This window comes from Ambystoma mexicanum, chromosome 2p, assembly GCF_040938575.1.
Source record: "Ambystoma mexicanum isolate Mex_15411 chromosome 2p, UKY_AmexF1_1, whole genome shotgun sequence".
Lineage (NCBI taxonomy): Eukaryota > Metazoa > Chordata > Amphibia > Caudata > Ambystomatidae > Ambystoma > Ambystoma mexicanum.
The window spans coordinates 797,640,408-797,664,457 of record NC_090923.1 but is presented as its reverse complement, the minus strand read 5'-3'; the positions used below and the strand labels follow the sequence as shown (position 1 = coordinate 797,664,457).

At 45.6% G+C, this 24,050-nt stretch overlaps 1 protein-coding gene across 3 annotated transcripts in view; it reads left to right on the top strand.

Annotated features, from left to right (window-relative positions):
* Positions 1-24,050, top strand: part of LOC138566803 (zinc finger FYVE domain-containing protein 1-like) — a 730,070-nt gene that overhangs the window by 489,862 nt on the left and 216,158 nt on the right. For all 3 annotated transcript variants that reach the window (XM_069644465.1, XM_069644464.1, XM_069644466.1), the window contains one exon: positions 23,886-23,994. In XM_069644465.1, the coding sequence (XP_069500566.1) occupies positions 23,886-23,994 (109 nt within the window). The remainder of the gene's footprint in view (positions 1-23,885; positions 23,995-24,050) is intronic.

The following is a 24,050-nucleotide window of genomic DNA, read 5'->3' as shown; positions in this document are numbered from 1 at the left end:
AGCGTGCAGTCGGTTTAAACCGAAGACCCTTAAGGGCCGTTTGACAAAGTGTTGGGCCCACCACGCCAGGCGACAAGAGGCCATGACCGCAGAGGGTGCCTTCAGCGATGCCATACTTTCGGACGGCGAGGGCAATGTGGCGTCGATGGACAGCCAAGCGCAAGTCCCCGACCTCGGAAGGTTGTCTGGCAGGGCAGCTATGGGGAAGACCCCCGGCGACACGAGCGCTACCCACACCACTTCCAGCAAACAAAGTTCCAACCGAGACTCGACGCGCACGTCGAGCTCTCGGAAAGAGGCACGTAGAGAATGGTCCACCGAGTCGGTGTCCTCTGGGCGTTCGCGTTCGAGATCGCCTCATGACACCAAGCAACCCTCCACTGTTGCTAAAAGTGCCTCGCTTCCTTTAGTGATTGAGAGGACGACGCCGACCTCTACCTCCAAGCCGCACTCCATGAGTCGGCGTCTGCAGGCAGCGATAAGGCTGCTACCGAATCCCTTACACTCTCCAGAGACAGGGACTCTACCCTCGAATTTCGATGCCAGGCATCGAAAAGCTCTGATAGGGCCCAAAAATCGGGGAAGCACTCTTCCACCCACGGGGAGGGGGAAAACAACGAAGTAAGCAGTCCCAGCCTACTTCCACTCCTTAACTACATTCTACTCCACCTAAACAGACAGACAAGTCTCAATCTCCTGTCTCTAAGTCCCCTGTTCAGGCCAGTAGGTCTAGCCAGGACAAATCTCAGTCTGTAGTCCCTAAGACCCCTGCTGAAACCAGTAGGTCTAGTCAGGATAAAACAGGGAAAGCACTCCAGGAAAGAGTTATTCCCAGTTCAAGGGAATGGTCCAGTGATAACATAGACAGAGTAATGTCAAGGATGTCATCATTGGCAGATTTCTACGCAAAGAACCCGGAACACTTTCTCTCTTATACCCCAGAAGGGTCAACTCCCTCAGACTCTAAGGATCCAATACCCCCAAGTAGGAAATCCCGGGGTGAAGCACCAACTCAGTCTTCAGACACCTTCTATATACAGCCATATTCTCAATACCAGGAAGATCCATCCTTTGTTGAGGATCCTGACGTGGGCATGTTCGAAGAACAAACTGGGACCGGCTATTATGGGGATGATGAGGACCAAGAGGAGGAAGAGGACGACCCAGATACATACAGGGTAGATTCCCCAGTAGAGAAAGAGCCCAGGGTTACTGACTCCCCTGTCGACAACCAGCCTCTCCTGAATGAGGTCATGTCCAGAGCGGCACAGCACTTCCACATTGACACCCAAGGTGCTCAGGAAGAGAGGGACTTTGCAGAGGAACTGGTGGGAGAAAGGAGACCTGTTGCTCGGGCCATCCCTATACTTAAGTCGATACAAAGGAGGATAGACCCTTCCCTTGTTAACCCCAATCTCACTAGGGCAGTAAACCCCAGAATTGAAAAGCTTTTCAGGGCAGCCCAATCCGACCCACTATACATAAGGGGACATCTCAAACCGGACTCCCTGGTTGTTACAAACACCCATAAGAGGGCGGGAACACCCTTGTCATTGTCCGAAGCTCCCCCCGACAAGGAGAGCAAAAAGATGTATGGCTTGGGCAGGAAAGTAGCCTCCACTTCCGCCTACCAGGCAAGGATTGCAAACTCCACCACCCTGCTGGCTAGTTACAACTGCCACCAGTGGGAAGAAGTCGCGGCTCTCATTGACTCCGCCCAGAACCCTTAAAAAGCCAATTGGCACGAGTTTCGGCAGAGGGGAGAGCCGTGTCAAGTTGCATTTTAAAATCAACCTTTGATGGCGCGGATAACGCCGGCAGATTAATTGCTGAGAGCACGGTCATCAAGAGACATGCTTGGCTACGGCAGTCTGGTTTCAAGGCAGAGACCCAAGCATCATTGATAGATAAGCCAGTGGAGCCGGATCTATTGTTTGAAAGGCAGTCGAGGACGCGCTGAAGAATGCCAAGGACGAGTACGAGACACTCAAGTCCCTAGGGCAACTAACCAACAAACGCCCTAACCAGAGAGGGAATGGCAATTTCGTCGGCCTCGCGGACAAAACTCCCAAAGAGGCTCAAACTATTCCCAAGGCCAGGGTACTCCATGGAACTCTAACCAGCAGTCTACCCAGAGTTATGGCAGGGGTAACAAAAGAGGTTGTGGTAGGGGTAGAGGCAGTCCCAATAAAGGAGGGGGCACGCCTCCACCAAAACAGTGACGCTCTGTTCAGGGTCCCTTCTCACGCATCCCCAGTAGGGGGACGCATTTCCATCTTCACCCAAGCTTGGGAAGGGATCACATCAGGCAGATGGGTGCTGTCCACAGTGTCCGCAGGATACTTCATAGAACTCCTAGAGCGTCCCCGAAACCACCCTCCACGACAAAGAATACACTCCTTAGACCACCAGAAGATCCTACTCGAAGAGATCGAAAATCTTCTCGCAAAGGACGCAATAGAACTCGTCCCGGGACACCAGGTAAACGAGGGTATTTATTCAACTTCCTTGTGCCAAAAAAAGATTTGACAATGCGCCCAGTATTGGATTTACGGCCTGCAAACAAGTATGTCAAGCCCCAAAAATTTCGCATGACTACCCTCCAAGAGGTAATTCCCCTCCTAAAAAAGGGACATTACATGGCAACATTGGATATGAAAGATGCCTATTTTCATATTTTCATATTTCCATGTTCCCAGCGCACAGAAAATATCTGCGCTTCAAGGTGGACAGTCAGCACTACGAGTTCAAGGTACTGCCCTTCGGGATAGCCTCGGCTCCAAGGGTATTCACCAAGGTACTGGCGGTGGCGGCAGCACACCTACGCAGGGAGGCAATCCCAGTGTACCCTTATCTGGACGTCTGGCTCATCACGGGGGAGACCCCAGTAATTTGCAGGACAAACTTTCAAAGAACTATCGACCTCCTCTTCGAATTGGGCTTCTCCATAAATGAGAAAAAATCAAGTCTGGTGCCCAGCACCTCCAAGCAGTTCCTAAGAGCTGTTATAAATACTCAAGAGGGGTTGGCTTTTCCTTCAGAGGAAAGAATTCGGAATATAATACTGCAAATTCCACAATATCAAACCGGTCGCCAGATAACAGTACGCAAAGCAATGCGTTTGCTGGGCATGATGGCGTCATGTATTTAACTGGTCCCCCACGCGCACCTGCGCATGCGTCCCATGCAACAATGGTTGGCGAAACTGTGGTCTCAAGCAAGTGGTCAGTGGGACGATCTAGTGGTCGTTTCGCCAACACTTGTACAAAGCCTCCACTGGTGGACAAGAGACAATCTATCCAAGGGGAATCCCTTTTACGATCCAGAGATACAGACAGTAGTCACGATGGACGCATGCCTGACAGGATGGGGAGCTCACCATCTCCACCACACACCTCAGGGTCTCTGGTCTCACACAGTGGCCAAGAACCACATCAACCTGCTAGAGCTTCTGGCAGTTTTCAGAGCACTTCAAGCGTTCCAGCCCCACCTACTGAACCTGTCGGTGCAGATCCGGACGGACAGCACGACAGCCATGTTCTACCTGAACAAGCAAGGAGGGACTTGTTCGCCAAATCTGTCCAGACTTGCCCAGAAAATTTGGATATGGGCACTCAGACGGAACATCTTTCTGTCATCTCAACATGTTCCAGGGGATCTCAATTCTCTAGCGGACGCTTTCAGCAGAGATCCCCTTCCGGAGGAACACGAATGGTGTCTACACAGAGAAATCGTAGAAGATCTCTTCTCTCAGTGGGGTTTCCCCACTATAGACCTATTTGCCACAAGCGAAAACACAGTGCCCAGGATTCGCATCCAGGTTTCCCCAACCAGACTCACTGGGGAACGCCCTGTGGATGAACTGGTCAGGGATGTTTGCGTACGCTTTTCCACCAACTCCTCTCATTAGGAAGGTGGTGAACAAGATGAACAGAGTCGATGACGCTCGTCCTAGTTGCTCCCATGTGGGCGAGACAACCGTGGTTTCCACACCTACGCAGACTCTCAGTGTGCGATCCCATCAAACTCCCGGCCTGGTACAACCTTTTGTCCCAGCACCCAGGTCAGAAGTTGCATCCTCAACCCAACTCCATGAACCTAGCAGCATGGCTCCTGAGGTCATAGAGTTTGGAGATCTCAATTTACCACAGAGGTGTATGGACATCCTAAAAGAGTCTAGGAAACCGAACACAAGGCATTGCTACTTCGACAAATGGAAGAGATTTGTTATCTGGTGCCAGTATAAACAAATCAACCCAGTTGATTGCACTCCTTCCACAATCGTGACATACATGCTCCACCTGCTGGATGCAGGGTTGGTTTTCAACTCACTAAAGGTACACCTGGCAGCACTGTCAGCGTACACCACCTCACATAGCAAGGTGTCATGGTGGAAGGTACCCGTGGTTAAAGCCTTCATGGAGGGAGTAAAGAGACTTCATCCTCCTATATCTAACCCACCACCAGGATGGGACCTGAACGTGGTGCTATCTAAACTCATGGGCCCTCCATTCGAGCCCATGCATAAGACAAGTCTCAAACACCTGACCTATAAAACTGCCTTCTTAGTAGCCATTACATCCATAAGAAGGGTCAGTGAAATTCAGGCCCTGTCAGTGCAGGATCCTTTCTTTACTATTCATAAGGACAAGCTGGTTTTACGGACACACCCTAGGTTCTCATCGAAGTTTATTTCTAAATTCCATGTAAACCAGTCCATCGAGCTTCCGGCTTTCTTCCAAAACCCACAAAGCTTGGCTGAGGTTAAACTACACACCCTAGATGTGCGTAGGGCGGTCCTTTAATACGTAAACAAGACCAGACCGCTTAGGAAAACAGATCAACTGTTTGTCTCCGTAGCCACAGGCAAAGAGGGAGATCGCGCCTCTAAGGGTGCCATCTCCAAGTGGATTGTCAACTGTATCCAGTTGTTGCTCTCTTTCTGACAAAACTTTGCCTTTTACGCGCAGAGCCCACTCAACAAGAGGCATTGGGGCCACTCTGGCTTTCATTGCAAATGTTCCCCTTGACACCATTTGCAAAGCAGCTACTTGGCGCTCTATTCACACTTTTACTCAGCACTACTGCATTGACACCCATTCCAAGACAGATACTCAAGTGGGACAAGCGGGTCTAAGACATTTATTTGCTCATGACCCTTCTCAAATCCCACCTCCTTCTAACACTGCTCGCTAATCTATGCACAGCATGTGATCTAAGCAGATTCCACAAGCCTCAGAAGGGATACATTACTCACTGTAATCGTATTTCTGATGCTTGCATCTGATTAGATTCACATGCGACCCACCCTTCCTCCCCTCTGAGAGAAGGCACATGGATGCTTGTAGTCTTATCTTATCTATCTTCTATCTGCTTGGATCATCTGTACTCGCGCTACTCCTCATGCTACCTCATGTCAGAAAAAATACAATCTGAGGGTCCTAGACACGTGAGGGATCATGGGTACAGTGGACGTCACACTAGGGATAGTATTACTGGCACGCCCTGTGTCGACACCCAATTTTTGAGTTTCGAAAAACAAACTGTAATACTCCGCAGCTTCCACTAGATGTCGGCCTATGAACAGCATGTGACTCTAAGCAGATACAAGCATCAGAAATACGATTACTGTGAGTAATGTATCCCATATATCATAATCCTACATACATAATTAGAGGGAACTTGGGTTAGCACACTTATATTGTTATGTTAAAAGGGCAGGTAGGTGGGGGCTTGTTTCTTTATGTAGGTGGAACTGTATTCATTAGAATTGTTAGTTGCTGCAGGGAGCAAGAGGATGGCCATATTGGAGCCAGCTAGTGTTGAACGTTGCAGAGTATCCTGGTTTAGCGGAAGGCCGTGGTCATCGTTTAATTTAATTTTATATTTACTGTTGGGCAGAAAAGTTCATGGAGGAATGCCAAACGGAGTCCAATTAATAGTTGCAAGGGAGTATTTTCTCATGGGCAAGAAGTTGCTCTTCTGAAAGCAGGTGCCTTCCCAGATTATAAACTAATGAATACACAGTGATCGTGAAGGACAAAGTATTATTCATGAGAGAGCTTAGGTCGTGGCACTGCCAAAATATAGATATAAGGTGGGTGCAACAGCGCCCCCACTGACCACAGCATTTGGATCAGGAATATGTGTGTGATCGAATGAATAAATAGAAAGAATTCATTTCTAACAGCAGGGCCGCACACATGTTTCCATGAAGCTGTTCATCATGAGAGGATAACTATATGAGAAGATAAATAGAAGGTTGGGTCCAGAGTTGCCAACATGTATCGACACAGGAGGTGGGGAGCGAGCAGGTGCAGGGGGCGAGGTGCTAAGTGATCCAGTCCGGGCTCGGGGAGGGCGGTGTTCGAGGGAAAGCAACAAAGTTTTCCCCTCACTGATTTCCATGTCTGAAGCTGTCTCCAACATAACAGCCCAATCAGCACCTAGCATTCTATCAACTTGCGCTAAGAACGATGCCAACCAATGAGTGTCATGTTTTGGGCATATTATCGCATTAGGTAGTGTTCAAGGGGCGGTATGTTTATTTGCCACGAGAAAGGAAACTGCAAGTTTGATTTGTCAATATATAGCAATTTTGAGAGACAAATCAACATATTAGAATTATACTAATTGTTGCGATTTTCTGCTTTCAAAGGTGTAGCCCAGAAGTACAATGTTGAGAAATGGTTTCCAGTTCAGTTCCACTGAGCTGTCTATTTTTCTCCTTTTTCTGCTGTTTCTTTTTAATAAAAACCTGTTTTTTCTTGCAACTTGCACACTCTATTTTTGACTACTTTTGGATTATGTCTTGGATTAATTGGGGGACCACACCTTTATGTTTAGAGGCCCCTGTGAGATCTCCGTTGCCCGATGAGGCTGGGGGCTCCCGGCTGCACACCTTGGGGGCGTGGCACTGGCCTGCAGAGGCCAGATCGAGTGCACTAAGCAAGGAGGTTTTGCATGCACCAAGTTTCCCAAAAGTCTACCTGAACCCATGGGCCAACCGTGATCTGGGTGGTGTGCGCATTTGAGGGGAGACTGGGCATCGAGGGGACTCTGAGGTCCTAGAGCACGTGACCGTAATAGTGCATGAAAAGATAACATTGTGCATGTTTTGTTTTTTATAGTGGTAGGTAGAGGGGATTGAACGGGATCTTTTCCGTTGAGTGGAAAGAAGGCGCCTTGTACTATTGTAAACACTGGATGAGATATTGAAGGGAACTCCTCCGTTGGGAGCAAAGATGACATCATAAGTCGATAAAATTTTTAATTGGTTTAAGATCTCTTATGAGAATAAAGACAGCGCTGTGTAGAGGTAGAATATTAGTCTTATGTTGGCCCAATTAGTGGGAGCAAGAGCATATTATTGTTGTATATAGGAGTGAATTTTGTTTTTGTGTAGGTGAGGGGATTTATGTTTGTAGAAATATAATGGATTTCTTGAAAAGTTGTAGGATTGTATTAGTCGTTAAGGTGGTGTGGGTATAAGTGTGTTGAAGTGAGAGGATTGATTTCGTTGGTGTGGGAAGTGGGCAAGGCGTGTGGTGACAGAGGATAATGTGTGAGTGGTGGCACAGTGAAAGAAACAGGTTGCAAATTGGAGGTTTTCAAAATTGTCTTTGGGAGTTGGGCAACTGTTGTAATACGATTGAAGTTTTACGAAATTCGGTTATGACTGGGGCGCAGAGGTGTGGGGATACACAACCCTGTTAGAACAGTGTTGGTGGATTCTCTGTGGGGAGGGATGGGGTTAATCAGTATTATGGAAACTCCATTAGAGCACTTGTGCAGTTAATTGCAACAGTATAGAGATTAAATAATAGGGTACCACATAGAGTGGGTACAGGGCACAGCAGGAAAAATGTTCATATCTTGGCCCGGAGTGGGTACCTTTGAAAGGGATATTGTAGAGCAAATGTACACATATTGGCCACACAAAAAGGGGAAAAACTGTAGAGTAGACCAAGCATATTAGAATTGTGCAGAAATGTGGGGGAGGATGAGGAAGTGCCCGCCAAAATGGTAGTTGACAGTAATGAAACGATTACCATGCCATCAGCCACGCTCCCTTATGGGTTCTTTCCGGCATTGCAACCCGCGGCATGCTACACCAACCCCTGTCATGTACCTCCAGCTGAAAAAAGGGTGACCAAGACGAAAACAGGGGCTAGTACGACTACCTTAGCGGGTACCTCCAGTAACAGGGCTTCTACCCCCGCAGCAGCAGACGCTGTTAGTAATGCACTACTTTCAGAGATGGGGAAGAGCATGCAAAGACAGAGGGCGTATTGAAAGAAGATTTGGGGGAGCTTACAAGGGCGAACAGGTGGGTGGTGTGCAGCAATCACACCAGACACCTAGATGACAGGAAAAACATTTAAATTGGACATTAAACCAAGTTCAGCATTGGAACTCCCCACTTTAGAACCCAAGAGGTGCCCGTATCTAGGACCAGCTCGTCACCAGTTGTTAAGAATGAAAGTCCTTGAGGCAGCAGGTAAGGTATGGCAAGTTCCTTTATTCATATTCTTCATGTAATAGCTTTAGAGGTAAGTAACAAGGACAGGAGCAAGAGAGGGGAAGCCAACTGGCTCCCACTAGCCAGGCTGCATCTATAACTGCCATGGGTGGAACAGTCCTACCACAAAAACATTCCAGCACTACAGAACATTCCATCTGTGACCTCATTCAGTGCCTGCACTTGTACAAGACATAACACGTTTCCCTTCCTTCACTCACATGTGCAACACACCCATGACAAGAAATGACGCATAGGATAGTGGATAGTGATTCCGCAGCTGACTGTCAAATAGGAGGGGGAGGAGGCAGCAGGAGGAGATATGATCATTTGAGGCGATGATAGAGAGAGGGAAAGGGCAAGAGAGGGGAGAGGGAGGGAAAGAGGGGCAGAGATTTGTCCAAACGACTTAGGAAACGACAACCCAGGATAGCAGTAGCAAGTAGAGCAAAGGGGGGGCAACATATTGCAACCTTCAAAGCAGTTCCCCCTATTACAGAAAGGTTGAGGGGGACCCCAGTTTTTACCATGGGCAAATATGGATAAGGAAATTGTAATAAACAGCTTTCTGTCTCTCATAGACCGGCAAATGGATATAGGCCCTAGAGAAAAAGACAGCAGGGACTACCTTTGCTATAGGCGATTTGAAATGCTTATTCAACTCTTTAATGAGTGAACAGGCGGATGGAATTCGGGAACGGGCAGGATATGAGGGGGTAACATTGAGCAGTTGTGCCCATGACGGCATGCCATTGAATAACAGTTGAGGACACATGGAAAGTATTAAGTGACATGTATCCAGACACCTCAGACATGCAGTCTATTTTAGCACGTACTATGAGACCAGATGAGGACACTGCACTATACATTCAGCAGGTACAGAAGATGTGAAGGTTGGAGACACAACAGCCATAGGATATGAACCTTCCTGTTTTCTATCGCATTTTATCAAGCGGTCTCCCCACAGATGTGCAAGCAGAGTTGAGGAAGGTGGTAGGAATTGAGACAAAAGGATGGGCCGAAATACAAGCACACATAGTGCCTTAGCGAAGCAGGATAAGGAGAAAAAGAAAGCAGAGCACGCACTAAAGGCCGAAGCAAAACTGATACAAAAGAAATTGGCTAAATTCAGCATGGAAGGGGAAGTAATTACAAATACCGCTCCAGGGCAACCCGAGTTAAGTGCCGTGCGGGGGGGGGGGGACACATCCAGGGTTCGTACAGCAGGAGGCGTGTTATCCACAGGGAGTGTATGTCCAGGTGGGAGAGTATTACCTGCAAGGGTATTATCAGCAAGGGGGGGCTATGGCCCACAGGGTGGATATTTCCCACAAGGAGGGTATTTTCCACAAGGAAGGGGAAACTTCCAGATAGAGAAGGGATTTGGATATGGGGGGGGTAACACCCAGGTTTGGAGGTCTGTGTTTTATTTGTGGGAAGGTGGGACACTTTGCATGAGAATGTACTCAGAATGAGAATCAGACCCCAATCACCCTATGACCAGGGTGGACCTGCAGCATATCAGACTCTTGTGTCCCACAGCCGCAGATGCAGCCCCCACAGCGACAGATGCAGCCCCTGCAGATAAAAGTACTGTTTCCCACAAATGTTCAGCACACAATGCATCAGCTGCCCCCAGTAGCACAAGCTCCACAAAGCACTATTCAGCAACACCAGTTGCCCCACTACCCACAACAGAAGGCCCTCCAAGCACAATCACAAACACAAACATCGGCCTACCAATGGGACAGTAATTTGTTACCACAGAATGCATTACCATACTACACAGGAGTGACAGTGTTCAGGGGATGCCCTTTTTCATTCCCAAGGACATCTACGACCTCCCAGTAGGACAGCCCACAGAGAGCTCTAACGTGCCCAGTCCTTTTAGTAACTGTAGACCCAGAAGAGGAACCAGAGGATGCAGTGAAGATGGGCAACAAGGAATTTTCATTTTTGGTTGACATAGGAGCTACCAAGTCCTGTATTAGGGAGGGAAGGTTTCCAATGTCGGACAAAGTAAGACACGCAGGGTTTTTCTGGGGCTGTTGTAGCTATTCCAATCACTGAAGATTTACCTCTTACCATAGACATTGTAGCAACTTTGCTGTACTCATGAGAAATGACAATCAACACATAAGCCAAGACAAACTAAACTTGACCAATTCGTTTTCAGAAAAGGGTATTGTGTGTTCCACTCTAGTCATCTATGACAAACGGGTCGCAGCACTGATAAAAGCATTCCCCGCACACAACACTTTGCGAGGTACACCAATCTACCTGGAGTTATTCCATTATGGAGTACAAGTCTTGTTAGGATGGGTGTCCAGGATTAAGACCAAACGTTTTGATTACCCACTTAATTTTTTATTGAGACCATCAGTGTACAAGGAAGTAGCACCGGGCACCACTATCATAATCCACTTAGAAGCAGCACTCACAAAGAAAGTCATGGTGGTTTTGCAGGACACAAACTATGAAGGTACTGAATGGTGCACTCTCTTATGTGTTGACCCAACACAACAGTTGACAGACTTGACAGATGAACAGCTCTTTACAGATGACAATGACGCAGGGGAAATGGTGTTTCAAATATGCATACCATGTCAGTTGGTTGTAGACTACAGAGAGGTTCCCCAGAAAATACTCATAACAAAGGCATTATCTGCACACTTGCAAGAAGATTTTAAAAAGGTGCCCAGAGAAATAAGCCCCAGCGGGCCCCCATGTCATCTTGCTGAAGGGAATAGGGGCCGTCCGCATCAAGGTGAGAAAAGGGGCAATTTTTCCCCAAGTAAAACAGTACCCCCTGTCACAGTAAGCGGACAAGGGAATTTATGAAACCATTTTGGCTCTGTGGTGACCAGGCATTATTAAGAAATCAGTATCTCCATGTAACACTGCCATATACCTTGTAAAGAAAGCGAAAGGAGAGTCTTGAAGGATGATTCATGTCCTCTGCCTTTATAAATAAAATAGTAGAGGCAGAGTTTCCGGTTGTGCCGAATCCAGCCACCATTTTGTGTAAGATTCCCACTGGAGCAACGTATTTCACAGTGATATATTTAAAGAATGCATTTTTCTCAATTCCATTGCACCCAGACTCAGTACCTCACTAGGTTTACTTACCGCAGGACCAGGTTAGAACACAGGGTACTGCGAATCCCCAAGTGTTCAATAGCGTACTACAAATGGATTTAGGGAACTTGCAGACGCCTAGCACAGTGATTTAATACATTGATCTTAGTGTGAAACATCACCGAAGAGCAGTGCAGAGAGGATTCAGTAACACTCCTGACACTATTGGCTGATGAGGTATACAAGATTATTCCACTTACACCAAGCCCTCCTCTGGGGGTTAAAGAGTTTTTTCTTTTCTCCCATTCTAATGGTCAGGTGATGGCTGTCCTCACCCAGAAGACCTCACAAGGATACAAGACATTGGCTTATTATAGTGGTCATCTAGACCCAGTCATGCAGGAACACTTTCTATGTGAACAGGCACTCGTAGCAGCACTGTTTGCTATACAGAAATCATCCACGATCACTATGGGCTGTCAAGTGACGCTCTATGTGGAGCAAGCAGTATTTATCATATTGGACAAATCTAAGTATACCCTTACCAACGAGCTTTGGGGTCTGAGATTATACTGTACAATCATTCCATTAACATAGTGAGATGCCACATTGTTAATCCATCTACATTTCTCATTGAGCTAGTGGACTATGTGCATGACTGTACTACCTACCAAGACACATTAGACGATTGCACTACAGTTAAAAGAGATTCCTTAGAGGGAGAAGAGATACTTGTTGTTGACGGGTTGTCGACGATCAATCAGAACTCTAGCTATCGACACATGGGGGCAGCCGTAGTACACTATGAGGAGGGGGAGTTTGAAGACGTCTCAAAATTAGGACTGACCAACACTATTCTGCACAATCAGCAGAACTGGAGCCATTAATAAAGGCAATAGAAATATTGAAGCAATGTTATCATCTATTCAGATTCAGCATATGTCACATCCACAGTGCACTCAGGATTGTTGAGATGGAAGAGGAGAGGATTCAGGAAAAGTGATGGCACACCAGTGCAACATGAAAATGTACTTAAAAAATGAATAGTGGTGCTGCTCCTCCCGTTAGCACTAACAGTTGTGATATGCGCAGCGCACACCAAATGTACAGACTTAATTTCCCTGGCTAATGATGCAGTGGAGACAGCAGCTAAAGAAGCAGCATGTTTACCACACGTTACAGAACGAGTTCCCATGTTCACAAACATTTCATGGCAACTAATACCTCTCACATACCCTTATAATGCTCTGCCCGTGGCCCAGATAATACGCCTACAGGGACATGCCCTGCAGTGAAAACAGGGCATATGGACAAAGAGAGGGTGCTCCCTATTGCCCACAGATTTAATATGGAGAGAGAGCAGTACAGGGAAGCCCGTAATGCCCCAGGAGTTGATTGCGCTTGCCTTGGATAAACTGCATTACCCAGCGCACTCATCCAAAGAGTATTTTGTTAGCCGACCTCCAGTAACCATGGTTTGTTCCAAATTTACAGGAAGACATGGCAGAATTCATCAACCGTGTGACCTGCCAGCGGTACACAGCTGGGCACACACTGAGAACAATAAAAGCAACCCTGCCACGCCCCTCTGGGCCGTTCCGATATCGACTTCATAGATATGATTATCCGATGTAACAGCTTTCGCTATTTGTTTGTTGTGGTGGGCTCATTCTCCTGTGGCCTTGAGGTGGTAGGACCGTGTGCCCATGCTGATGCCAAATCAGCAGCTACATTTCTAGTGCGTGAGATTTTCCCGTGCTGCAGTGTTTGTGAGGTGTTTAGGTTCGACAGTAGACCACATTTTTTCAACTACCGCTTCAGAGTTTGAACTTCCCTATTGGGCATAAAACACATTATGCTCTGAATGCCGCCCTCATTGCTTAAAGAAAGCCTTGCAAAGATGTGTGAAACGCTTCACAAGAGCTGGCTGCACTGCTTGCCGCTTGCATTGTTTGCTCTGCGTAACCAGCCTGGCTGTGATCACCACTTAACTCTGCACAAGATTGTTACAGGTAGGAGATTATATGTGCAAGAGTGAGCGGTGCTTGCAATCTCGGATGCTCACAGCTCTGCAGACATTCTTGGGGAGGAATTTCAGGGGTATCTTAAAGAACTTAATTCCATAAAATGTATATCAAGATAGGTTGCACCTTACAAAAGCCAGGCGGCTGCATCATCTGCAGAAACTCCAACACCACACGAGGAAGAGTCCCTACTGCAGCAGCCACCACTGTATCAGGGGGAGAAGATCCTCATTAAGAACCTAACAACAAAATGCAATGAGCCCAGTGTCAGGCTGGTGGTTAAGGATCCATATCATGGACGTCCGCAAGGACAAAGTCAACACCTCCCTTCCAAGAGAAGACCCGGGGGGAGAGTAAAAGAAAGTATACACCATCTGACTGTTACGTTGTTAACATCCATTTTGTATTTTCAGGAGGCCACACCATTTTTGCTCCACCCCACAGAACAGAGTACCTGGAGGAATGTGAAAATTTAGGAATTATGTATTATGGTTTCTGGTTTTCTTTTTTCACTCCCTTTTATTTAAAATAGAATGGGGTTTGTTAACCTGTCCCACCGTTGATGTAGATGTAGCAAGAACTGTTAATATGTCTGTGATCATAAGTAAAAGGTTGGTATTAACATCCAAGTTGTGTTGGCAACGGTAGATGAGAGCATCACACCAACATGTGGTATAACCCCATGCGGGCAGTGGGAAGAGAGAGGGCAAATGATGCGTGTTATGTCTGCTCCCTTATCTCACATGCAACGGGAACATCCAAACTCTTTACCCCCCAGGAACTATCAACACAGACAGCACACTGTTTAGTTCACCTGTGTTTATGCAAAATTCTGAGGCTATTTCAGGGACACAAGGTCCAAGGACAGTGGTTCAAAAAGGGCACAATGTTGTTTGAGGATAATTATATCAAATTCAAACGAATGGCAGAAAAGGAAGAAACCAAGGAAGTGGTAGTACAGTTTGAAACAACGGCAGGGAGAAATGAGGGAAATATAATTTACAATGCAACACACACTGCCCTGTGAGACTGAAACAGGTCATGCATTTCTGTGGTGTAGAACGATGCCAGGGCTGCATATAGAGGGTGCAGTTTTGTATAATGAGTGGGTGGAAGGGTTGGTAGGATGCAAGAATTAGTGGGGTTTTCAAAAGAAGTAGCTGCACATAGTAACAGTGCATTTTTTTGCATCTAGGAAAGCAATGTCCAGGTAGCGTCCTGGATTGACGAAAATAAGCAACCAGTATAACTAATGGCCCTCACACAATCTCCTTATGTTTCAAATCCAAGGGGAGCACCAACATGGGCACCAACAAAGCATGCAAGAAAACAATAGAGCTCTTGAGGGGGAGGGGTTGAAGTGCATGGAAGGGGGGAGAAAAGGAGATTGCAGAGCAAGGAGAAAAAACAGATAACTAATAATAAATTAATAAATAAATAATAAAGGCAACAAACAATGGTAGTGCAGCCAGCAAGTGGCAAGTGCTGGTTTAAGGCAGCAGACTGGGTAAGTCTGATAAGTGCAGTAGGAAAAAAAAAGGAGAGCAGGGGATTGTATGGGTACAGATACAGATCCCAGTGCAAGGGATGGCCCGGAGGCAGTGTATGAGGGTGGCAGGGTAAGCAGGTACCTGGGCCCGAAGGACAGAGGGTGGCCAGGTGCACGGTGCCAAGGGAGACCAGATCAGCAGGGGAGGAGGGGGCAAAGGCAGAGGCAAAGAGGAAGGTCTTGAGGTGCTTCCAGAACCGGAGATGGTTCTCCTCAAGCTTTAGAGTGGCAGGCAGGTTGCTCCATAAGGAGGCTCCAGCCGAAGACCAAGATCTACCCCCAGCACGTTTCTTTGAAAAACGGCAGACGCAGAGGGAATTGGAGGAAGAGGAGCGGAGAGCTCGAGAGGGGAGGTATTTGTGGAGGGATAGCTGAAGGTATGTTGGACCCAGGCCCCAGAAAGCCTTGTGGATAATGCAGAGGGTTTTGAATTTAATCCTTGAAACCACTGGGAGCCAATGGAGAGATTTCAGAGCTGGAAAGGTACGATCCCAGGATTTGAGGCCAAGGACAAGTCTCGCAGTCCTGTTCTGGATAAGTTGCAAAGGGCGGAGAGTAGAGGCAGGAAGATTTAGAAAGAGGCTGTTGCAATAGTCCAACCTAGAGAGAACCAGAGCTTGGGAAACAGTGAGCGGAAGGAGAGGGAAGGCAGAGTACCTCTGAGGAGGTGCAGTAGGAAGTTTGACTTTTTTGAGACATCAGCTATGTGGGCAGAGAAGGAAAGTGTGGAATGAAAGATAATCCTGAGGTTTTGGGCCTTTTTTGGGGGGCAGAGGATCATGGTATAGCTAAAGGCTGTGGTCGTCGTTTAATTGAATTTTATATTTAATGTTGGGCTGAAAAGCTCATGGAGCGAAGGTCAGGATGGACAGGAATGCCAAACAAGTCCAGTTAATTGTTGCAAGGGAGCATTTTCTCATGGGCATGAAATTGCTCTTCAGACAGCAGATGCCTTCCAAGATGATAAACTAATGAATACACAGTGATCGAGAAGGACTCGGTATGATGCACGAGAGGGCTCAGAGCACGGCACTGCCAAAATATAGAACTACGGTGGAAGCAACAGCATCCCCACTGATCACAAGACATTTGGATCGGAAATAAGTGTGTGATAGAATAAATAAATAGAAGGAATTCCTTTCTAACAGCATTTATTTAATCCCCCCACACCCCTCACCATCCTCCCCACACACACATGTTCTTTCCTTTCAGCTGGTCATTATGAGAAGATAACTAGAAGGTTTGGTCCAGCGTTGGCAACATTTATTGAAACGGGGGGAGGGCAGCAAGCAGGGCCGAGAGGCTAAGTGATCCGCTCAGGGTTAGGGGAGTGCAGTGTTCTGGGGAAAGCAACAAAGTTTTGCCTTTGCTGATTTCCACTCATAAGGTCATTGGTCCTTCTTGGTGGGATGCCATTGTCTGAAGCTGTCTCCAACATAACTGCCCAATCAGCAGCTAGCGTTCTATCAACTTGCGCTATGAACCATGCCAACCAGTTGGAATGTCATGTTTTGCGCTATTGCATTAGGCAATGTTGAAAGGGCGGTATGTTTATATGTCACAAGAAAGGAAACCATCAGATTTGTCATTGTATAGCGTTCTAAGTTCGAGCAACCAATCAACATGTTAGAATTAAATTGAACTTTCCTGCTTTAAAAGCTGTAGCCGGAAAGTACAATGTTGAGAAATGGTTGCCAGTGAAGTTCCACCGAACTGTTCGATTTCCTCCCAGCTGTTTTTTTTTTTTTTAAATAAAAACTTGTTTTTTCTTGCAACTTGTACATTCCATTTATGACTACTTTTGGCTCATTTCTTGCATTACTTGAGGGGCCGCACCTTTACAGTTGAGTATGAAAAATATAAGTCTCTTACGTGGTAGGAATTCAGAAAGGACACAATCCACTTTTCCCACCGGTCATCATTCCCTCATCCACACCTTTCTTAGCAAAGGGGTAGGAAATCATGGGCTAGAAGTCCTGACATTTGTATTGCATGTCACTTTGCATACTTGTGTGCATTATAAATGCAGAATTACATGTGCCCGAATGTACTCTGAAGTGAATATAAAAGTCAGAACCTGTATCATTTCACAACTTTTATATCTCTGCAAACTACCCTATGTGTGGATGTCCTTCTTTCAGACATTCACACAACCCACAAGAGCCTTTGTGATCACTTGTTTGCAGTCATTGTTTGACGCTTGTACGTGTCTTGGTACTATGCATAATATACATAACGTTTGTAAAACCGAAATTAAAGGCGTAATATCCCTTGTAACAGATGATGGGGGGCGGGGGGCAGGAGTCTCCAGTCTGGGTTGGAGCTAGGAATATCGCACATTAGTGGCCTTTTTATTGGTGCCTTTCTACAAAGCTCCCAGTGATCTCCTTTATGGTGGAGGACTCTGTGGCAAAGAGCTCTTAATGCGTGTGCACAGCTCCTGTAGACACGTGTACATTGTAGTACGAATATCCAACATCCTGCAGTCGGGAAAGGAAAATACTAACTAACAGGGTGTGCGCTTACTCCAGTGCACATGCTCTATTTGCATCATTTGAAGGCACAGAAATTGATGACATTTTTTTCTAATGGACTAAACTGAACTGCAGACAAATTCTGGTGCTGATGGGGCGACGATGGTTTATTTCTGTTCTGTGGGGGTCTTCTTTTTCCTGTCAGATTGTGTCTGACACTTTTAGGTTGGGGCCATTTTTAGCATATTTGGGGGACGGGGCACAGATAACTTTGTATACCCCCAAGCCAAATTAACGTGAGGGTGCCAAGGCCCACTGGTTGTGACCACACACCCAATGCTTTTATCTTGATCGCGACCCATAGATTGACATGTTGCTCTGTTAGCGAATACAGTTAATAATGCTTGAAGTCCCCATACCCTGTTCATCTGTGCGGAAATGAGAATAATAAACCAGTGGCAATAGGAGGGCAAAATTTGCTGTTTACAATAACGGTACAGATTGAAAGCAACGAGTAATGTACACATGCCACAGCATAGCTATGGGATACAGATTAGAAGTCTCCAGGAAGGTTTGTGTACACGAACGTAGGATGAGATTAGAAGAGGCCATGGTTTTTTAAGAAGCAGTGTTGCGATGAGTGTTCCAAGAAATCAACACTGTTGTGCAATATACTACTATTATTATATATGAATCAACACTATAGCTAATCAAAGAAGGGGTGTGGATTATTTGAAGAGTGTACATTTGGAGCGAAGTTACTTTTAGGAGCTGCCAATTTTGAAATGCAAGAGATGCAATTTTGACTTGTTAGACAACGAGATTAAAGGAGGCACAGTGGGCACGAAGAAGCAGCCATCCAGAAGAAAACGTTCCCACAAAGGAAACCATGGTGGAGGCGGTCCAGGACAGCCCAGAGGGAACAGCAGAGGTAGGGTGGTGTTGTCCCACCTACCTTCTGGATGAGGCCACCTACCCACCTTGAGGCGCTGCCACCAGGAGGGTAACATCGAAAGGCAGTGGTAAAACAGCCCAAGAAACTATCCTAGTACACGCTATCCAACCCACCCATTGAGGGAGGAGGCCCAGGGCAAGACAATGAACAGCCCAGGAAGTATGTCCAGCAGCCAAAATAAAAACTGGAACTAAGGTCCCAGCCAGTTTGGCCAAAGTGTATCATACAATTGCAATAGCTTTGTGGCAAAAATGCTTCAGGTATGTTAACCTGCAGACTTTTAGAAGAATCCCAGCAGAATTGAGGAAGGGCCAGGGTCTTCCCTTGATAAACCCATTAACTCATGTGCTGTCTAAACCAGCCCTCCATTCACCTACAAGGGCACTTGCACAAAGGTTTTGGTGGGCAGTCAATAAGGCCTTCCCTAGAAAACACCAAACACCCCAGGTCTACCCACACAGTAGGTGTACTGCATGTAAGCCCATGTTTGCACAACAGCCATTCATAGACCTGCCTCTCTGGTTTCCCCAAACGAAAAGCAGAACTTTTCAAAATGCATTAGTACCCCAATGGTTACTAAAAAGGGTACATTGGGCAACTAATATGGTAAAAATGGCTGCACCCCTGGTGAAGCCAAAACTAAATTAAAGCTGCCCGAATTCCCTCTCTCCACCCCTTTTCCCACTACTAAAGTGTAGTCTTGGCAGTCACTGACTTAAGGTAGTCCTACTTTTGTGTTGGTGGCCTGACCCATTTTTTTTGTTGCAGTAAAATAGGTGCCTGCTCCCTCATCTGAAATGACTAGCATCAAGGGGCGATTAACCTCATGGTGGACGCTTAGAAAATGATGCCATTCACTCTTTTACTCGCCATCTCCAAATGCCTGATGTATGCCCATCTCACCACAAATCACTTGGCTTAATTTTCATGGCGTTTGTTACCTGTAGAGACAGATTTCACTGTTTTCATTGGCTTTTCACCATTACTGACATTGATAGAGCAGCACTTGGAGTTCTAGAAAAACTTTTATAGAACATTCATATCAACATTCAAACTCATTGTGTAAACCAACAAGATACAATACGGCATAGGTAATGAGAAGTGTACCCGCTAGATATCTGGATAATTCACAACATGTAAATAAAAGGTTTTTGCTTCTGCCACAATAGAACGCTCTTTTTTGTATTTGTTTTACTTGTATAGTTGTTTTATCTTGCATATGGCCACATGGCTGCTTTCTGTGACCAGTTGCTCTATCCCCGCAGTTTTCATGTTGGTTTGCAGTGTCGCAATACTTTAGGAACAGTCCTTACACCATCTGTACTTTTGTGAACTATTTCTTCTGTTTCAGTGACTCAGAAGGTGGTGTAAAGTATTGTATTGTATTGTGGTGTTCTAAGGCACTACGGACCGAAGGCATCAAGCGCTTGACTAAAAAAATTACAAGAAGATTTTGATTATTTTTGTAAACATCAGAAGCTCATTGATACCAAGAAAACTTTCTGATGAAGTATTCTAGTGTCTACCGGCCAAGACCAGGCAAGCATGGCTGAGGGTGTGGGAGCTTTTGAACATAGCAATTAGTTGCGTATTTAACAGGTCAGATCTTAGATGATGAATAGAACTGGGCCTTTTTAAGGGGCGCTTTCATTTAAATGGCACAGTTTCCATATAAAGCTTTGAGTTAGGGTAAGAATTTTAAAAACAATACTTGGTTTTACTGGGAGCAAGTGTATCCTCCTCAGTATTGGAGAAATATGCCAGTGTCTAAAACTATTGGTTCGTGTATGCGCCACAGTTTTCTGAATAATTTCGTGGTGTTTAATAACGTATTTGAGAGAACCTGCATTAAACGCATTGCAGTAATCAATTTTAAAACCAGTGATTGCTTGTTCAATTGGTGTGCAATGTGTTTCTGAAAGTAAAGGGCGCAATTGTCTTCGACACATGAGGTAATATTTGGTGGAGCAGAGGATGAAGTTAACCTGGGATTTCATGGAGGGGGTAAATTCAAATGTGAATTGGATGTGACATATCAAGGGATTTTGTCCCTTCTCCCTAAGGGGGAGGCTCACTGCCCCAGCTTGTATGAGGCTAATGAGGTTAGTATGCTCTGCAACACCCTCCATAGGACCTCACCGGGAGGACTAGACAAGGACTTGCGTTACTGTGAGGAGCTCCCTAAACCAGTACAGAAAATGGCCTACGTAGGATTCATCTGGAATGCCAAGAAGTTTCAAGCCTCAAGACCTGGATAAAAGAAAAGTGAACGCATATCATTTGCACAAGAAAGAGAGCTTGTCACGTTAAATGAAAGTCTCCAATCCACGGAGAAGAGGATGTTGAAGAACAAGCGTATATTGAATGGGGAGCATGAGAGAGGGAGATGCATTTGCGCACAGGGGAAGGCCCCTACCAACATCATAGCTGAAGAACGGGGGAGCAGAAGGGAAGTGCAGAGCCCACGCTGTTTAAACCTGCATTGAACGAAGGGGAGCAGAAATGCCAGGATAATCGCTGTAACCCCAACAAGAAAGTGAGAGAGGGGAAGACGCAAGAGATGCTGCAGAACCCTGAAGGCAGTAGCAGAGAAGGCCAGAGGCCGAGCAGAAGTTGTAGCGTGGCCGCAAAGGAGTCATGGTGGGCCAGGGACCCGTGGAACAGCGCCAGGACCACTGCGAGAAACAGTCCGGCTGGATCGAGACAGGGGGAGTACGAAGGCCACAGCGCGAACCCTAGAAAAATTGAAATGATAACCAAGCAAGATGAGAAGGATGTTGTCAGAGGTGGGCCAAACCCAGAGAAGTCTCCTGACACTAAAGGAGGTAACAGGGAGAATGGGCAGCCAAACCGGTATTATTACACAGTTGGGGGAACTTGTCCCAGTAGTTTTCAGAACAAACATGATGAACTATAAAGTCAGAAAAGTGAGAAACGGAAACAGAAAACCCTGAAGAGAGATGTGAAAGAGCCTGGAGAATAATACCTTAAGAGGGAGAGTCCACATATGGGTGTGCTAATGAACAAAGGAATAAAATAGAGAATGGATGCGATGAAGTGAAAAACAGAGAAACCAATTGGGTAAATTAAACCCCAGACCAAGTATGTAATTATCCATGAAGTCTGCTTCTCTACCAAAGTGGCATTTTGCAAAAGTGCTTTGAGACTGTTGATATTAATCAGAGGAACCGAAAAAGGGTCAAGAAACTGAACATTAGGAAGGGGAACCGAATCAAGAATCCCCTGAGGGATCTTCAAGAGTTGATCCAACAAGTCGAGAGAGACTATCCGAAAGTTAATTATTGAACGAAGAAACAAGTGGTACAAGAAGTACAATTCAGAAAAAGGGAGTCATTTGCCTGACCATGCTTATTAATATAGTGGTAGGGTCAGTTAGCTTAGTGTTGGACAGCGGACAGTTTGTTTTGGACTTTCACTGACTATTTATGAGCACCCAAGTTCATTTCTTTAGGTAGGGAACATACCCATAGCAATAGGGAGAAATAGACCTTATTCTCACTCTTTAATAAAAACCCTTGAACATGTTCAAAGAGTGTCTGTGTCCTCCTTCTGATCCACCGCATATGGTAATTGTGTAAACCATGATCGCTGCTCTTCGTAGATGCCCAGAAATAGCCTTCAAAGATTTTGAGGACACGATCAGCAGTCTGTTTTGTCTGGCTTTAACCTTGGGCAATTGTCCGCCATTTATCTTTCAACCTGTTTGAAGATGTGCTGTATTCAATTTGTATCAGACTGCTGATCTTTCCGAAGGTTGAACACTATCTAGGTGTTATCTGCAATATACTGAAAAAACACTACCAAATCTACTACTAAGTCATGGGGAGGTTTTAGATACATGTTGAAAAGAAGTGGAGACCTGCATGCACCCCGTGGTATGCTGGTGTTTATGACTTCTGGTCATAATAGTTTTTCATCTTAACTATGAAAGCTCTATTCAAGAGTAAGGAGGAGCACTGTAAAACCGCTCTTTATCCAAACCCTGTACCAGGGCCTTGGATAAAGCTTTTGTTGGAGGATCAGGAGGGGAATTGTCAAAGGTAACAAAAGCAGAAGAGCTCTAAGAGCACAAGAAGTCCAATATTTCCTCTGTCAATAGTTTTACAGTGTCTTTGATGTCAGAATATGCCAGTTCTGTGCCTCTCACTTGGATGTAAGCCAGACTGGCTGTAATCCATGCTTGATTAAAAGGTAGAGCACAAGAATGAGTAGATCACTGCGCTGATCAAGGGTGAATTAAGAGGATCCTGCTGCCAGTGAGTAGGTTCTTGGGAGATGGTGCCCTTCCGTTTCGAATGTGGTTTGGACAGGAGTGGGTAAGAACCTGGGTGACACAGCGCTGGATTAGTAAAGAAGTTAGCTGGATATTGTTATCCATTTTTTGGAACAAAGTTCAGAGGATTCTTGTCCAGTAGTATTGTGGTAAATTTATTACACAGTTCAGCCGAGCATTGTGTTTCTATTTCTTGTTTGATGGTATCCATTGATTTGATGATTCTTTTGTGTTCACGGTCCGTGTGTTCAATCAAAGGTTCAAGCATGACTTTGGAACCCGTGACTAAGTTGTCCTCCCATTTTCCTGCAAGGTCAGCATCCTCGGGGTTATTGAAGTCAGATAAAATGATTATTCTGAGTCCTATGGGTGCTTTTTCTTGCTCAAGTTAAGTTTGGAGGGTAAATCTCTCCCAGAATGTAACAAGAAATAGAAACACTTAATGCTCGGCTGAACTGTGTAATACATTCACCACAATACTAAGAGACGAGACTAATTTTCTTCCAAAAAACAGAACTATATCCAGCTAACATCTTTACTAATCCAGCGCCGTGTGACCCAGGTTCTTACCCATTCCCATGCTTGATTAATTTCATTTGGAACCCAAGCATCCCTAAAGGAAGAAGTGTTCATTCATATGTACCATAATAAACCAGCTCAAATTATCCACACATTCCTTAATGATCGTGGTGAGGCATTGATCATTTTGGCAAGGTTTCAGACTGGTTGTGATTTATCTAGTCTCTTGTACAGATAATGAATGAGTTTTAATTGCAGGGTGGTGGGCATTAATGAAGGAATCAATTGTTTTGTTTCTTCAGAGAGGATTCTGCTTGCGTTCCAAAAATAAAATTTTCCTTTGGCACCATGCTGAGCATGTAATATAATCTAATAGAACATAAATCCATATGCCCATGACTCACACTCTGCATTTATCAGTGGTATTAAAATGATAGTAACAATTATTGATCTTGTTTTAATGATGTATAGGGTTCGCTGCAAGAATGGAATGAACCACCTGAAGGATAGCATTCCCCATCAGGCTGATGGTTTGTGCCAGTTTACTCACCAATACAACAACAAAGTGCTCATCTGTAAGGTAAGGGCACTACATTGAGATGCAGGCTATCTAGGTATATTAGCTGATGGTATTTA